At 39.4% G+C, this 18344-nt stretch overlaps 1 protein-coding gene across 1 annotated transcript in view; it reads left to right on the top strand.

The window, feature by feature from the left end:
* The window catches only part of UTRN (utrophin), a 704039-nt gene that overhangs the window by 187915 nt on the left and 497780 nt on the right, over positions 1-18344 (top strand). Inside the window, exons 16-20 of the mRNA XM_006891679.1 lie at positions 710-879; positions 6549-6672; positions 9125-9212; positions 16701-16942; positions 17108-17288. Of these exons, the coding sequence (XP_006891741.1) occupies positions 710-879; positions 6549-6672; positions 9125-9212; positions 16701-16942; positions 17108-17288 (805 nt within the window). The remainder of the gene's footprint in view (positions 1-709; positions 880-6548; positions 6673-9124; positions 9213-16700; positions 16943-17107; positions 17289-18344) is intronic.

Raw genomic sequence — 18344 nt, 5'->3', positions numbered from 1 at the left:
TTGTCTCCCCCATAGACTTCAGGTATCGAATGTTGTTGTTTTATGGTGCTGAGCTGAAACCAGCTCCTTGCTGACCCTCCAGCAGGCTTTCAGAGGCTGAAATCTTGGGGGAGGAGATTTCCCATCTTTAAACTGTATTCATACAATGAAAGATGGTTCATCAATAAAAAGGAGTGATGTGCTGTCTGTCCCTTGCTACAACATGAGTGAATATGAAAAAAGAATTAGGTTAAGTGAAAAAAGTTAATGAAAGATTACTGTGCTCACATGTTTAATGTGCATGGTGTGAGAGGGTTGCACAGTTTGAAAAACCCAGTATAACATATGCATTGTTTATATATAAATATAGTATTATACATTGTTTATATTAAAAGATAAGCTGTATGATTCCATTCATATGAAATACTCAGAATGTACAAATCCATAGGGATAGGAAATGGGTTAGGGGTTGTTACCAAGGGTTAGAGGGTATTGGAAATGGGGAGTGCTAATGGCACGTAACAGCAACAACAACAATAGTATGGTATGTCTTTTGGGGTGATGGAAACTTTTGGAATTAGATAGTGGTCAGGGGTTAGGGGTTGCTGTGACTATCCTAGAAATGAACCACTGAATTGCATACTTTTAAAGTCAGAATTTTATGATATGTGAATTATATCCCAGTAAAACTGTCATTAAAGAACTAACAACTGGCTAAATTTTATTGCAGGTGACTCAAGCTGTCGCAAAGCTGGGGATGTCCCAGATTCCTCAGAAAGATCTTTTGGAGACTGTTCGTGTACGAGAACAAGTAACCACAAAGAAGTCCAAGCAAGAGCTGCCTCCCCCGCCGCCCCCAAAGAAGAGACAGATCCATGTAGACCCTGAAGCAAAGAAAAAGTAAGCATGAATGTGGAATTCTCTGAATCCAGTATTTCCATAAAGCATTTTCTACTTTGTACTTACTTTGTACCACTCACTAGTTGTACCCACAGTCATGCCCAGCTACCCAGTCTAGTGAGGAAACCAACCAGCTCTTCACAAATCTTTGAAATATTCCACTTCCCATTGTGACACATCTACACTGCCTTGGGGCACTGTGTGTTAGAACCTTTCTTGCTTCATTTTCTACTTAACTTTGGAGACGATATGGTTAGCTGTGATCCCACACTCTTTTGTTCATTTTTGACAACTCTGATAGTTTTGTCTTAGCTAGAGTTCCTTATTCTTTGACAATCTCCTTCCTCGTCTTATCATAAGAAAAAACCAACAACCCCCAAAACCCAATTCAAGGAAGTAACTCCATTTAAAAAAAAATGCACATTTCCCCTCCCCATATTTCCCTTCATTGATATTATGTTTTATGCAACCTTTCCTATTATTAATCACCATTGGACTATGCCCACCTTTACCTCATGCTTTCAGGTCCCTGCTATCTCTCTCCCATTTCCTTTATCCCCTCTTTCCAACAACCAAATTGTGTGACCCTGTGATTTCCCCTCTACCCATCCTCACCCCTCTGCTCCTACACTTTCCCTCCTTAGATTCCCATACACATTTTACTTGTTACCCTTCTATTTTTACAGCAATGGCTTTATGTACTATTTATACTTATGAAACTGAGTTAGTTCACTCAGCATAGTACTCTCCATTCTCTCTTAAGGTATGTAGTATTATTCCAAATTATTGTTCCTGCGTGTTGCATAGTATTCCATTGCGTGAATGTACCACAGTTTCTCAGTTCACTCAGTTGTGGTAGGACATTTGGGCTGTTTCCATGTTCTTGTGCTAGTGAATAAAGCTGCTGTGAACATTGGTGTACAAATTTCCATTTGTGTCTCACTTCTAATTTCCTTGGAGTATATTCCTATGAGTGGAATAGCTGGGTCATTCAGAGTTTCTATGTTCAACTTTTTTAGGAAATGCTAAACTGCCTTCCAGAGTGGTACTACCATTTTACAATCCCACCAAGAGTGTGTGAGAAGTCCCACCTCTCCACATCCTTTCCAGCATTTACTGTTTGCTATTCTGCTAACCTTTGCCACTGCTTTAGGTGTGAAATGATATCTCATTGTGGTTTTGATTTGCATCTCTCTTATTGCCAGTGATTTTGAGCATTTCTACATGTGTCTGTTGGCCTTCCATATGTATTCTTCTGTGAAGTCTTTCCATGTCTTTTGCCCATTTTGAAATTGGGTTATCAGTCTTTTTTTCCCTAGAGGCCCAGGAGTATTCTGTAAACTTTTGTTATGAGACCCTTGTTTGAGATGGTATTGCCAAATATTTTTTCTCAATTGGTAGGTTTTCTTTTCACCCTGTTGGAAAATAAATTTTGACAATCACAGAGTTTTAATCTTTAGAAGGTCCCATTCATCAATTTTATCCTCTTTAGATTGTGCATTTCTGACTATCCTTGACAGTCTCTCTATACCCTAAACTAAGCCTTTTAAGCTTGATCTCAGGTTGTCTCTTAGGAACTTTATGGTTTTGGTCTTTACTCCTAAGTCTGATCCACCTTGAGTTGATTTTTGCGTTTGGTTTGAGATATGGATCCTATTTCAGCTTTCTGCAGTTACCAGTCCAATTCTGCCAGCTCCGTTTGTTGAAGAGGCTGTCATTTCCCCATTTGATGGGTTTTATTTCCTTATCAAGTATCAGTTGACCACAGATAGTTGGATCCATTTCTGGGTTTTCGATTTTTTCTCATTGGTCTATGTGCCTCTCATTGTACCAGTACCGCGCTGCTTTGGTTACTCTCACTGTGTAGTAGGTTTGAGATTGAGAACTACTTCTTGCAGAGCTAAGTCACCCAGGCATTGCATCCAGGTGAAATCTTTACCTGTGAAGCAACAGCAGCCCAGGAGGAAGCTGTTTCTGATGCCCGTGTATGTGGTTTCCTCTCCTGTATGCATGTTGTCTTTCAGGCACTAGGATGTGCATCTCCAGTGTTGAATTTGTGCGTTTGGAAGAATGGAAGGTTGTAAAGCCCAGGATTAAGAACTATAGATCTTAGCTTTAACACAGCTATTAAAGTAGTTTTGTTACTTCTACTGCAAGAAGTAAAATGCCATACCAAAAGCAACATTAAGGTTATTACATCCCTCTTTGAAAAATCTGTTGGTAGGACAGTTTTAGTGCAATGCTTTACCATCTCACCATCGTTTTTGTCTCTGTCATCCTCACTGTGGTAAGTTTCATGCTCAGACTTGTCTTCTTGTGGTTTAAAGACACTGAAACAGGAGTTAGCATTACAACTTTCATAAACTGGCCAAGATTAAGCTACTTACCTGTGCTGTGAGTGCAGGGGCTGGTGAAACACCTGGTCTTTTTCATCTGTGGTTGTAGCAGGGGAGGTGTGTGTGTGTGTTTAAGAATGTCTGTTGGGTGGGAAGCCAGCTGTGGGTGCAGCAGTCACTAAGTATTAAATCTGTAACAAAGATTCTTGTACTTACTTCCTAGAAAACTAGAGGTTCGAATGCATCATTCAATTGTAGTAAAAGCCAGTTGTTGTTGTTGTTAAGTGCCATCGAATTGTAGACAACTCATAACAACACTGTGAATGAAACACCTGAATGTTTGTATAACTTTCATCGTTTCTCAAAGTTCATAGAGTTTCTGGAGGCAAGCTGTTTTGGAAGTGGATGCCACTCCTGCTCCCAAGCTGATTCTAATCGGGGAGTTCCACCAAACACTGTCCACCAATAGATAACCATTATTGCATTTGACACATCAGTGTCACAGTGTTTAGCATTATAGCAACCAGGTGTTACCTCTGTACAGCAAATGGTCAGACCAGGGCTATACCACCTAGAAGAATGTTTGACCAAAAACAATTAAAACCAGGCCTGAGGGCTGCAGATTAAAATCACCCACCTTTGGCTTGGTAGCCTAACTTTCTATCCATTAGGCTGACAGAGCTCTCTCTTTCTCATTGTTGTTAGACCTTGTTATTATGTTATTTTTATTATTATCACATAGCCAAGGTTTATCACCTATAAATTAAACATCTGGTACTAATTGTGATTTCTGGAACAATATGGCTTTTCTGTATGGCACTTCTTCATTATTTGATGATAGCTTTCCTATTCCAAGTACTATTGTCCTAAGAGCTTCCTAATGATCTTAGAATGTGGTGTGGTTTCCAGACACCTTACCAAACCAAAACCAAGCCCAGTGACAATGAGTTGATCCCCACTCATAGTGACTCTCCCATCAGATTTGTAAATCTAGTCTGTAAATCTTTGTGGACCAGACAGCTATATCTTTCTCCCACAGAGTCCTTGGTGGATTCAACCCAGTGATCATTTGATTAGCAGATCAGCACATTATGTCACTAAAGCTGCTAAGAAATCATTGTTTGTCTTGAAAGGAACCATCTGAGATTTTGTGAGCATTAAATAGTTTCTTAGCGTAGTGTATAGTACATATGTAATAAATGGTGGCTTATTTCCCGTTTCTTTTTATTAGTATTGCTAGGAGTGGTCTTTACCACCTTAAGGTATAGAGGAGCACGTGTTCCCTATAGCTGGGATGTCTGTTAAAACTCCTGACTGACAGCATTGGTGCTCTGTGCTGCTTCAGTACTCTTCGTTCACACTGGAGACAGAAATCAACTATGTCTCCTCCAGAGGTCATTTGAAAGGCTTGATTTCTGGGTTGAGCGCTTTCTCTGAACAATCATTCAGAGACGCTTTCAGATAGAAATCTGCTCTGAAGTTCTTGAGAAGCATGCTGTTATTTTAGCAATACCATTACCCTCGGGTATTTGCCCTGGTCCTATAGTGTCACAAAATCCTTCATATCTCAGAAAGAAAATTCAGCTTGATGAACAGACCCAGTGTTCCTGATTCTCCCCTGCTTCACATACCCAGAGTTCCTCTTGAGAAAGCTTTATGGGTAGGAGAGAGGTAAGAGGACAGGCTTCTGGGTTTGAGTCCTAGGTCTACCATTTGTGGTTTTTGTGCCCTTGGGAGTTATTTATAACCCCTAGGAGCTTAATTTCATCCTCTCCACAGTCTGTGGTATGGAGATGTGTCACAACCCAAAGGAAGTGGTTCAAATCCAACAGCTGCTCTGGGAGAAAGATTGGGCGTGTCCTCCAGTGCAGTTTACTACTTTTGAAAACTCACTGGAGAGTCAACTATGAGTTGGTTCTAACCCAACGTTACATGACAACAATTACCACCATAGAATAATGGTATATGTTTCATAGTTTGGTGTGAGAATTCTCTGAGTTCATGTTGTTGTTCTTGTGTTGTGTAACATTGAGTTGAAACTGACCCATAGCTGACCTTCTGACTGGTTTTCAGACGCAGTTAATCGCATGGGAGGAGATTGCCCAAGGTTCTCCCATGAAGCAGCTGGTGGATTCAAACCACGTGCCTTTGGGATTGCAATGTAGCTTCCTGTCACTAGGCTATAAGTGTTCTGTCTCCTGAGTTAATAATACACAAAAAACCCTTAAAGAAGGACCTGACATAGGGTCAGTAAGGAGGCCTCCTGGGATAGTGTGGTTAAAGGCTTGACTACTAACTGAAAGTTCAAGGGTTTGAACCCACCAGCTACTCTGCAGCAGAAAGATGGGACAGTTGGCTTCTGAAGAGTACAACTTGTCCCTCCGTGGAAATGTTTTGTTTTGGTTTTTTTTTTCTTTTTCTTTTCTTGTAATACTGATGTTGAAAGTTTTCCTGGCTCTCAGTTGCCCATTGGTTGAGTCTAAACTCCGTCGTGAATTCTGGCAGCTAGTCCATGTGATTCTTGGCCAGGCTTTCATCGGCCCTGCCTGCCTAGAACCCTCCATTCCAGCACCCCCGACTCCTTGTGTTCTCCGAAGGACACTCTGCCTTCCCTTGCCCCTCCTTTGCCAGGAGAGCTCCTGTGAACAAGGCAGCTCTGCTCTCCTGGGACGCCATCTCTTCCCACTCGGCCCGGGCAGCCTGCCTGGGAAGTCCTGCACTCAGCACCTAGTATTCTGTTACTGCCTCTATGGTCTGCCTTTTTAATAGACTGAAGACTCCCTGAAGGCTGTCATTGTCTAGCTCACTTTTATAACATGAGGATAGGCCATTCTCTGGCATGTAGAATCCACTGTTAAGTCAGATCCGACTTAGGCGGGTCAGATTTGACTTTCTCTCTCAAAACCACTGGTAGATCTGAATCCCTGACCTTTTGGTTGGCAGGATGCCACTGGAGCATGTTGGCTTGTAGTAGATTCAGTCAATGCATTTTGAATGGAAGGATAAATAAACTCAGGAATCTAGACATGTTATTTTTTTATTGTTATATGACCACATTTGGGTTTTATGTTCTGTGTAAGTTTATCAAAATAAAGGTAATTTTTTTATTATGTTTTTAAAAAATTTAAAAATTGTATTTTACAATTGCAATGTCTTTACTTTTTATCTTTGTAACCTTATGGTTTATTTTATTTTACTTTTTATTTCTGTATCTCTGGCTTGCCATTTTGGGGAATGTTGAAAGCCACATGCCTGTTGGGAGTTTTGGTTCTTGAGCCAAATGAGCACTAGGAGGAGGTGAATGACAGTGGTAACATTTGACTCTTCAATCAGGTTTGATGCTGTCAGTGCGGAGCTGCTGAACTGGGTGTTGAAGTCAAAGTCTGCCATTCAGGCCACAGAGATCAAAGAATACAAGAAGATGCGAGACACCTCAGAAATGAAAAAGAAGCTGAAGGTAAAACAGAAAACAGTTATATTCTGGTGAAGACAATGTTTCCTCCTGCTAGATATGCTGTTGGTATAGAGATGAAATGGAACACTTCCTGCAAAAGCTGTGTGTCCAGAAGGTCGCTTTTACAACAGTGTAGTGAATTTCAGGTTGACTTCAGCTGGCTGACGTCACATCCCTGTGACAGAGCATTTGTTTACCTTGTTAACGGATGAGCTATGCAGGAAGTACCATTTCCCAAGAGGTCCTAGTCATGTTTTCAGTAGATCATGTCTACCTTTATCTTGACTTATAGATTTATGTATTTTGCAGATATCTTCCCTTCTCAACTCATTGACTTTTTCCCAAACCCAAAACTATTCCAATACATTTTCTTTAAGATCAGACTCAGCTTCAAAACACAGATTTATGCTGCTACAGATGAGATCACCGTGAACTGGAATTACTTCCACAAAAGCTGACTTTGGGGACTAGAAAAATGCATAATTACTCTTTTGCTTTGTGCCCTTGTATTTATACTGAACATTGGGGGAAGGGATTATGTTACATTGTTGTTGTTGTTGTTAAGTACTGTCGAGTCATAGGCAATTCATAGCGACCCTATGAATAGCGACCCTATGAATGAAAGACCTGGACACTTGTATAACTTTTCTCATTTCTCCAGGTTCATAGGGTTTCTGGAGGCAAGCTATTTTGGAAGTGGATGCCACTCCTTCTTCCAAGCTTGTTTTAATTGGGGAGCTCCACCAAACACAGTCCACCATGGTAACCATTATCTCATTTGACACATCAGTGTCACAATGTTCAGCATCACAGCAACCATGAGTTAGTTACCTCTGTACAGCAAATGGACAGACCAGTGCTATACCACCTAGAAGAATGTTTGACCAAAACCAATATTATTGAGCTCTACTGGGTCACTTTTCAACCTTTGTTAATATTTTTTAATACCTTGTGCTAGTCTCTGCTGGCTACAGTATCAGCAGTGGAGTTTGTTTTTTTTAAAGCTTTTTTGGCAGTGGTTAAGAAAAACACAAGATTTGCATGGAAAGCTTTGATGTAGTAAGGAATAAGTGATTACCTGAGGAATTGTGAGAAGACCAGGATTGCACTTGTCCCTGAAATAGTAATGACTTTCAGGGGCAAGGAGGTGCTGAGCTGGGACTTGCAGCTTGTGGGAGGACATACTAGCTGGGGAACCTTTGAACAGTGGCACGGAGATGGACATGTGTAGCGTGATCTTCAGAGAAATATTGTAGATTGTTTAGTGGTTAGTGTTTAGGTAAAAAGGGAGTTGAAGTTGGAGAGGTGATTGAATGTTTAGGGAGAGAACTGCTTAAAAGAAATATATGACTAGGTATTATTTTCATGACCACAGTCCAGAATAAGAGGTGCATAGCAAAGTAGACTGGGGAGGGGGAAGGGGAATTGGATAACAATGAAAGATTTTTTTTTCTTTTCAAAGACAAAAGCGAACTGGGGAGGGGGGAGGGATGGGTAGGGAGGAAAATGTGCAGCAATGAATGAATGGAAATCCATGTTCTCTATAAACTTTCATTAAAATATCAATTTTAAAAAAGGGGGGAAAGGGGGAAAAAAGAAAAGCTGCTTAGACTGACTGTCTTTCCATTTCACTAGTGAACTCTTCCTATTAGAGGCCATTATTCGTATTTGACTTTCAAATCAAGGGATGTACTTTGCTTCTCATTAGACCTGCTTTCTCTAAGGTGCATGTCACTGCTTGCCATTCCCTTAAACTCTTAAATTCTCACAGCACCTTGACATTGGTGACCAGCATGATAATCCTAAAATTTAAATCTGTCAGGCAGCCGCTATTTTAAAAAGTACCGTAGCAAAATGTACATTTGCATTTATTTGAATAATTTATGAATATGCATTTCAGTAACATTACGTATATTCAACAATATTGTTTGGCAAGCATCTCATCTCTTTCCGGAACTCATGAAATTATTGCTCACTGCATTCAGAGGTCCTTTTTAGGTAATGAGAGAGTTCTAAAGAAAGTTCACATTTTAAGTGGTGCTGTGCGTTCAGGCCATCCACGCAAACACGTACGCTGCATCTAAAAATCCTAACTTAGTTGCTTCCCCTTGTGATTCAGTGTAGGATTATTTTGAATGTAAAATTTCTAAGTTTTAGAATCACCGTGGATTTTTTTATTATACTTTGCTTGAATTTACCTTTTCAGATTTATTCATCTTTGGAATTCTGGAGAGTAGACCAAAGTTGGGCAGTTTGTATTATAGTGTTTGCTTAGGTAAATTCTGACTGAATTATCCAGAATGAGTGTGAGAAGAACATTAGACATAAACTTTAGAATACTGAAGTATTTTTATTATATCTAGTATTAGTTTATTAGCTATAAACTAAGAGAATGTTATTGACGTTATGTTGGAAGAAAAATTGCAGTTGTCTAATGCTGAGACTTTATTCCCAGGAATTAGAAAAAGAACAGACAGAAATAAGCCCCAAACTGGAGCAATTAAGCCAAACTGGACAAATACTTTTGGAACAAATGAGAAAAGGTAAGAACTTTGTGTGTTTTAAAAGCCTTTTTTGTCCATTTAGTGTCATTGAAAAATAACTGTTCTTTATTTTAACACACTTTGTATGGAGAGACTTGGTGCTCCCTTTCTGACCCCAGGACCCCCCTCTTTGGCAGTTCTGTCCTGTACTATGGAGTCGATATGAGCTGGAAGCAACTTGACAGCACTTGATAACAACCAGCCTCTTTTGGTTAGAAAAGTATTTTTCAAGTCTTTATTTAAGCAGAATCTCGTTTTCTCTTAATTATGTCTTATGCAGAGGATGATTCTATAACATGAATAAAAGCAATATTGTTCTGCTTTTACATGGAGGTCAGACAGAACCCATAGACCTGATACTAAGAACAGTGAAAATTTCCCAAGTGCAGAAGACTTTAAATTCTCTCACCCCCTGCCTGGGGCTGTATGTTGAGATTTTTTTTCCCCCCAAACAAGCTGGCGTGAGAAAACACTTATTTAACAGTATTACCAGTGACGTTCTATGTTAAGATAAATCCCTTACGTTTGAGTCTTGGTACAGAATTTCATTAATAAATTTGATACTTGTGCTTGAGATTTTTCTTACACCAAAGGTAACTTTTTTTGGCCATAGCCCCCAGTGACCCAGAGATGTTTAAATGTTATTGTTCTTCATCTGTGCTTGTGTATCTCTTTGGTCAAGCCTGGAAGGTATTTTGTAAGGCATGTTATCTAATTCTAATCCTACTAAGTGCCATGGAGATGTGCGTCTCTCCTTGATAAAGGTCATAGCTGCCCAAGGCAGGGTCAGCAGCAGCCCTTTAGCAAGTCTTCAAAGCAGTCAGACTCAACTTTTATTCTCTGACTTTTTATTGTGGGAGATGTCAACATATCCAAATCATTGTTGTTATTAGGTGCCATCAAGTTGATGCCTACTTATGGATGGCATTTAACATAATGAACTTTGTGTACCAAGTGTTGTTGTTATGTGCCATCGAGTCCCCTGCAACTCAGAGTGACCCTGTGTATAACAGCCCTAAACCCTGCTCTATCCTGTGCCAGTCTCACTATCTCTGACACACCTACCCCCATTACTTCAGTGACTGAATTAATCCACCTCATAGAGGGTCTTCCTCTTCTGCACTGTCCCTCGAACCTCCCAAGCATGATGTCCCTCTCCGAGGACTGGTCCCTCCTTGCAACATGTGCAGAGTATGTCAGACGAAGCTTCAGAATCCTTGCCTCTAAGGAGCAGCCTGGTTTAACCCTCTCTAGGACGAATCTGTTCATTTTCTTAACAGTCCGGGGTATATTCAATGCTCTTCTCCAGCACCACAGCTCAAAGGCATCAATTCTCCTTCTATCATCCCTTATCATTGTCCAGCTTTCTGATGCATAGCAAGTGATTGCAGAGTTACTCAGTTTATAATTAATACTATTCTACAGTTCTTGACTTATACATACCTCTTAACTCTGTTCTTGAATTAACTATATTTCTTAATGGTATTTTATAATTCTTGTATTATCTATTCCTCCTAATGATAATTCTTTATAATTCTGAAATTCTTGAATTACCTTTACCTGTTAATAAGAGTCTATAATTTTTGAATTATGTATACTTCCTCCACTCCTTATCTTTCTGAGTATTATTACTGTTACTATTTTTTTAAAGTAAAATTTACTTCTGTTGAAATGCATTATGTGTTAAATTTTGGTATCAGTTTTAATGTACATTAATTACACTTGCTTTCCCCCATACATCTATTGCTCTGTAAAACATTTTCAACTCTCTAGAATGTTCTCTGGTGTCCCCTTTTGGTCAATCATTTTTTCCCCCCTATTCAAAAACTTCTAGTCTGATTTTATTTTTAAATTTTAAATTATTTTTGCATTCTGCTTTTTAAAAGTTTACATGTATCAGAAGAAATGTGAGAAGCACCCCAGTATATGCCCGTTTGTTTTAAAATTGCAGAAGTGAACGAATATTTGTGTCTTGTTTTGTTTTAAGTAAAGCTGAATTTCCTTCTTTTTTACAACTCAAATTGGTAGCAGTCATATTTGACTCAAGAACCCAGTCTTGAGGACTTTGTCAAGCCTGAGACACCCAACTTGGAGGTTACTTTCGCAAGTCTTTATTTGAAGAGACATAGAAATGGTTATGTCTCTTGAGATACTAACTCCATCATTAACTTTAATAAACTGCTTATGAAATTCATGCCTGTCATATTAATGATTGTAGAGACCTTCACTTCTGTCCCTCCATTTTCACTTGGGTTGGGACTCAGTCCTTGTCAGATAACTTCAGAGTGTGTTTGAGCACCATTCCCTCTTCTAGCCTTTCCTAGCTGTGACAGTATATGTCCTGTGTTTAGTGACAGGATAGCAGGGCAGCTCTGTCTAGAGGAAAAGCTGGGGTGAGGTAATATGTTACAGAGAGACTAGCAGCAGATTGAGAGACTTGACATGTTGAGTTCTCTTGCCTTTTTTTCTAGCTTTGTGGCCTTGGGCAAGCCACAGATCTCTTTATTTCTTTGTTTTCTCTAAAAAGTGAGAGAGTTCACCAGTGAGTATAGTTTTGCAAAATAAAAATCATCTTGTTATTAGGCAGGGTGCCTCATGGGTAGGGAGTTGCACTGCCAGCCCAAAGGTGTGCAGTTTGAATCCACCAGTTGTAATATCCTTATTTTAGTGGCTTCCTCTCATCTTTCAGTGTAGGATTATTTTGAAAATAAAAATTCTGAAGTTTTAGAGCTGCTGTGGATTTTTTATTATAGTTTGGTTGAATTTATCTTTTCAGAGTTATTCATCTTTGGAGTTCTTAAAAGTAGTGTAAAGCTGAACAGTTTCGTATTACAATATTCTCTTGAGTAAATTCTGACTGAATTACCCAGAAAGGATGTGAGAGGGACATTAGAGATATAAACTTGAGAGGACTAAAGCCTCTCATTATTTCTAGTGTTAGTTTATTAGTTATAAACTAATAGAATTTTTTTTTAATAGAATGTTTTTAACATTATTTTGGACAGTGTCTTCCTGTGCACGTTTCAGCCTGTGAAGATCTGCTAGAGGGTGAGCTATTAGTTGGTTCTGACAGAATGACAGTGAGTTTTCGAGTAAAGTGTATTAGGAAATTGAATCTATGTGAAAGTGATGCTTATAAAAGGTAGAGTGCAGTGTTGGGAAATATAGGACATGTGGTTTTGTAATATGATAATAAAAGAAAAGGAAAACTTTTATATTTTGTTTCATTACCACCCTCCCCATCTTTGGTGGGACTGAAATGCATCCATCAGAGGGTGCTGATTCTATTTAAAAGGCGTATCTCTTATTAAAAATTCATGAAGCAGCTCTAGGAAGCAGTGAAATGGAGGCATGAGCTGAAGAGACAGAATTCTTGAACAGCATTTGTCCTAGAAAGTCACTAAAATAGAAACACCACCACCAGCAGCAGGTATGACACCAGCCATGGGAGAGAAAACAGACTCTGATTTCAAGGATTGCCTCACTGTTTTATCTAAAACAGCCGTTCATCGCCAAATGTTTTTGAAACCCTGAATCCCCAGAAAATTGTAGCTCATAAACTAGATTAAAAATAAGTCCATAGAAATTAACCCTTGTTTTTTGAATTAAACATGTATGGTTTTGTTTTGTTTTTAGGGGGGGTTGTTTGAGTTTTTAACTTTATGAGGGATGAGGAAAGCATCTACCTTTTATAAATAAGATATTAAAGAGACTCCCCCCTTGTCTCTTTGTCTTTCCATTTTATTCCTTATTCTAATTTTTATAGTACCTAATATAACACCTTTACAAATAGTTAGTGCTTTTCATTATATTGCTAATGTAAATATATGTTGAAGAGAAAAGAAAAGCACGATTGATAAGATTTTTCTCCCCTTAAGAAATATGAAACAACTTTTGAAACACTGATAATTGAAAGGAATTTTGCTAATCTCTGAGTAGTTAAGGATGTAGATAAATGGTGCAATTCAGTTTTGAAAGCCTATCAAATTCTTCAGTGAAACATGTTTAATAATCAGGCCACCATTTTTGTCATATCAAATTTCACAGGACTTTTTGCCTCGTGCATTTGAATTTGGTGTTATGATGCCATGTATGTTATTAATTCCAACTCATAGCAACCCTGTGCGTGATAGGATGGAACGTGTTCTGGTCCTCCACCACTCTCATAATCTGTGCTGTTTGTGGGTTATATGGTTATAGTCCCTGTGCCAGTCCAGCTTACTGAAGGTCTTCTGCTGTATTGCTAACCACTGACTTTACCACATCGGTCTCCCATGATGATATGTTCAAAGTATGTAGAATGTGAAAATTGGGGGGAAAAATGAAATAACTAACTTCTCTTGAATTCTAAAACTGTAACTACCTGGTTATCTTGGTTAGGCTTGTCCTGTTTTTAAAGATCTTGAACTAAGAAAATAGAGTAGTTAGTTACTTCGATATGCTGGCGTTATAATCTATTCCCATTATATATGGCATTTGATAAATATTTAGAGTTGTAGAGGGGCTTCAGGCCTTTTGTTCATAGGGTTGCTATGAGCTGTGCTCGAATTGAAGGCAGTCACAACAACAGCAACAACAACAACTTAAGTGGCAGAGAGCTCTGGTGGCTTAGTGGTAAAGAGGTGAGCTGCCAACCCAAAGGCATGCAGTTCGGATCTACTAGCTGCCCCTTAGGAGAAAGATGGACAGTCTTTTCCTGTGCAGTGTATTGACTCTGAAACCAGCTGGTCAGTTATTACTCAACAGTACATAACATCAACTAATACATGGCTAAAAAGGAACTCTGGTGGCCTAGTGGTAAGAAGCTGCACTGCCAACGCAAAGGCATATGTTTCAAATCTATTAGCAGCTCCACAGGAGAGAGAGAGGCAGCCTCCTCCCGTGCAAGGTAATAGTGCCTCTGAAAATCTGCTGGAGGGTCAGCCATGCGCCCATGACTTGATGTCACACAACAACAGCAACAACCCTGTTGGTATTGATCATGGTCCTGTATTTGTTTTTCTCTCCTTCTTTTTAAATTTTATATTGGTTTGCTTACAAGATTTGTGTGCATTGTGTTTTTCATTTACATTGTCTTTCATACAATCAATTCCCCTGCATTATGTTTTATAACGTTAATCACCATTGAACCTTGGCCATCATTACCCTGTCTTTTCAGGTCCCCACTGGGTCCTTCCCATGACCTTCACCCTCTCCTTCCACCCACCAAACTATGCAACCCTGTCCCTATTCATTCACACCCATCCACTCCCATCCCTCTCCCCTTGGATCACCTTACATGTTTCATTAGTTATCCTTCTAATTTTACAATAATGGGTCTTTGTTTTATAAATGCTTCTTTGATTCCAGCAGAGCTTTATTAAAAAATATTCAATACTGGATTCAAAATACTGGATTCAAAAATTGAGAGTATTCAATACTGTATTTAAAAATGTATTAACAAGTATTGAATACATACTGTGTTAAAAAATGTTAAGTGAGAATAAGTGACAAGATTATGCTATATTTTGCCTCTTTAGATAATTAACATGATGATACAATTAGACTTTTGACTAGTTACCTTCTAAGAGTTGAGTGTTCTATAGAAATTTATAACTGCCTCACTGGAAACAGAACAGTTATTTTAGAAGACAGTATACTGTTTCCCATTTTTTTTTTCAAGAGGCAAATGATTATCAACTGACACAAATCTACCTTAAAATATCTTTGACTTAGAAAAGATGATTTAAACAGTTGCTTTGGAGGGCCAAAAAAACTAGGTCCTGAAACATTTTCAGTAAATTTAAAAAAAAAATTAAAGGAAAAGAATAAATTTTCTCCAGCTTTCTTAATATTATAAAATGAACACACTGTACCTACTTTCAGATAAGTTGTCATATTTCTCCATTTCAGAAAGAAATGAACCAGTTTAATTTTCTTACTTGTTTAGCGTATCTTGTCCTGACATGAGGATGAAGTGTTGTTATTTCTTTGTCCACGTGAAATACAAATGACTTGGCAAAAACAAATCATGTATCTCTTGCAGTTCAGAGGGAGTTTGTCAGGAAGACAGTGGTTGGTTTCATGACCCTTCACAAACAGGAGTAATTCATTGAACACTGACTGTGCTATTTATGTTTTGAACGTGATCTCATGTCTGTTACCTGTGGACACGGGAGAGTGATTCTCACTGTGCCCTGCCTGCATTCTTAGTTTTCAATGGGCTCAGTGTGTTGTAAAAGTTTTTAAAGTCGTGCAGCCGGTGACTCATAAGTGCGCTTTTGTTTTGCGTGCTGCCATTTCTTCCGCGCACTCATTATCCTGACCTTCGATTGCATATGTTTACAAAGCTGTATTGTTGCATGGCCCTCCTCCTCAAATAGTGGAGATGTTAAGGCCGCCCATGCAACATGTCTGCCTCCTCAGAATATAGATTCTTTTGCAGAGTTGCCGCAGTTTCTCATAATAATTTTAAGGAGTTAATCTTCCACCAAAGGACAGCTGGTGATAAAATGTATGCTTCTACCAACCTTTAATATTTTCTTGAACATTCTTTACTCAAAAGATGAGACAAATTTACAAGCTATTAGGAGCTCTGGTGGCTTAGTGGTAAGGATTTGCACAGCTAACCCAAAGGCTTACAGTTGGAATCCACCAGGGGGAGAAAGGTGACGAGTCTCCTCCCGTGCCATTTACTGCCTCTGAAAACCTGCTGGAGGGTTAAACCTATGATTTGCCTCCAACTTCATGGTACATAACAGCGATGACAATAGTAGTAAAAATAGTCATGTCTTTTCCCTTGCTGTGTTCTCAAAAATAGATAGTATTCCTGCTTTCCTGGCGTGCTGTGCATTTACAGACAGAGAGAGAGAGGAAGAGGGAGAGGGAGAGAAATGTGTGTGTGTGTGTGTGTGTGTGTGTGTGTCACACACTCAGTACATCTTTTTGATGCTTCTGGGCCTGGCTGCAGGCTGCCATGCTCTCAGGGTGCTTTGCAGCAGTGAGAATTTCTGCCCTTTATTTCATCATTCCGAACACACTTTGGTTCCCTTAGCAAAGGCTTAAACCGTCTCCATGTTTTTCTAGTGAGCCTTCTTTCTTCTAGTATCAGAATGTCTCAGGCTCATTTCCCTGCGGCGGCTATTAGTTATTTGTAGGCAGTTATTGAATTTCTTCGCTATGACTAGAAGCTAACAGAATGGTAAGATTGGCATCAAGGGTGGAAATATGCCTATGATAAAGATGGTGTCCACAGGTCTACTGAATGCGTCTTTTGTGACAGACACACTACTCTGGAACCACTCTTTCAAGCCCTTCTCTCCCCTACTTTAGTTAAAGAATGAAACATAGTGATCTTAATGCATTATTATAATTTTCCTGTTTAAAGAGAATTATAAGAATGATCATTATATGTGACGTTGCCTCATATTGAGTATTTTCGAATGTTTATAACAAAAAGCTTTGCAGTAAATGAAATGTCTGCTTCTTTCCTCCCCTATGTCTTTATAGAAGGTCTTCCTACTGAAGAAATGAAAAATATTCTGGAGAAGGTTTTATCAGAGTGGAAGATGTTAGCCCAGCGTTTGGAAGATGCAGCAGACAAGATCCAGTTGCAGGAAGAGATAAACACTTACTGTCAACAGCTTGATGAACTTGAAGAGAATATAAAGAAAAAGGAAGAGTGGGTGAAACAAACCCCCTTTTCAGGATCACCTCAGAAATCCTTGCCAAGTTTGAAGGACTCCTGCCAGGTAAAGAACAGCCCTCTGGAATCGGGAGAGAATTCTTTGATCACCAGGTTCAGAGAAGGTTCCCACTGTATCGTAGACTTTTGGGCCAATTCTGTTTTGACTACATTTCTGTGATTATGTTCCTCTTCAGGGACTATGTGACCATCATTTTTCTTTCTTCCCCAGCGGGAATTAACGAACCTCCTTGGCCTTCACCCTAACATTGAAACCCTGCGTGTGAGCTGCCTGGCCCTGAAGTCTCGGCCTTCTGCCCCACATTTCATCCAGCAGGGTCTCGATGGCCTTCTGGGCCACTACCAAGCTTTACGACAGGATTTAGAGGATCGCCAGCAACAGCTCGAGAATGGTAAGCCTGATCAGGTGGTTCCTTTATTTCTTGAGTCTAATCTTCCTTCCCTCATTTCATTTTGCCTTAGTTGAATAAACTCTCCCAATATTTCCATCTGTGGTACACTTGCTTGGTTCACCTGAGACTCTTCTATCTTTCCTAGGTCTTGAAGGACATTCTGAGTATTTCTTGGACCCACGCATGTCTGGGAAACTGTGAACAGATATCCCTGCCTCTGAAATCATGTTATGAGGATGTAATATTTTAAGTAGTTAGACCCCTAATCACCAGACCCTCTGCTAGCGAGTTAATTCCAACTTATAGCAGAGTTGTAAGAAGCTACTCTGCAATCCCGAAGGCATGTAGTTTGGGTCCACCAGGTGCTCTGTGGGAGAAGGATGGGCAGCCTCCTCCTGTGTGATCTACTGCCTCTGAAAGACCTCTGGAGGGCCAGCTGTGAGTTGGTCCCAACTGGATGGTACACAACAACAACAACAACAACAACAACATAGAGTTTCCAAGTCTGTAAATCTTTGTAGAAACAGCCACATCTTTCTCTTATGGAGCAGGTTGTAAGTTTGAGCCATTGACATACTGGTTAGCAGCCTAATGCTTTAACTCCAGTGCTGCCATGTCTTTAAGTAGATACATGGGAACTATTTTCCCCTTTAACTAACGGAGGCCAGGCAACGTTATTAGCAAGATTTAAAAGAATCACTTCCTTCTTTGATTTGCCAAAAGATGTTCCATTCACCCCAGACAATCTAATTTTAAAGGAATACTTTTCTAAAAAAAAAAATTCTTATTTTGCAAGTAACCTTGTTTTGTTTGGGCCTTCTGTTAAAAGTTTTGTGAGTTCACTCATCATGCATTAACTTTTTTCCTCTGTAGCTATTGTTTAAGCCTAGAACTGGGTCATATTATGTAATATTGTGGGTTGTGCATGCTAAACAGATAGATTTAACCACACCCTCTTTTTGCAGTTGGCGAGTCTGTGTTGATTTTAGTAATCAGTATGTTTGCATGTTACACAGATGTGTCTACCTTCCTTCTTCTGCAAAGATGTGTGGATAC

The sequence above is a fragment of the Elephantulus edwardii genome, unplaced genomic scaffold (genome assembly GCF_000299155.1).
Source record: "Elephantulus edwardii isolate Elephantulus edwardi_28Jun2011 unplaced genomic scaffold, EleEdw1.0 scaffold00102, whole genome shotgun sequence".
NCBI lineage: Eukaryota > Metazoa > Chordata > Mammalia > Macroscelidea > Macroscelididae > Elephantulus > Elephantulus edwardii.
The sequence above is the reverse complement of the archived record's forward strand: the minus strand, read 5'-3'. Positions and strand labels throughout refer to the sequence as shown.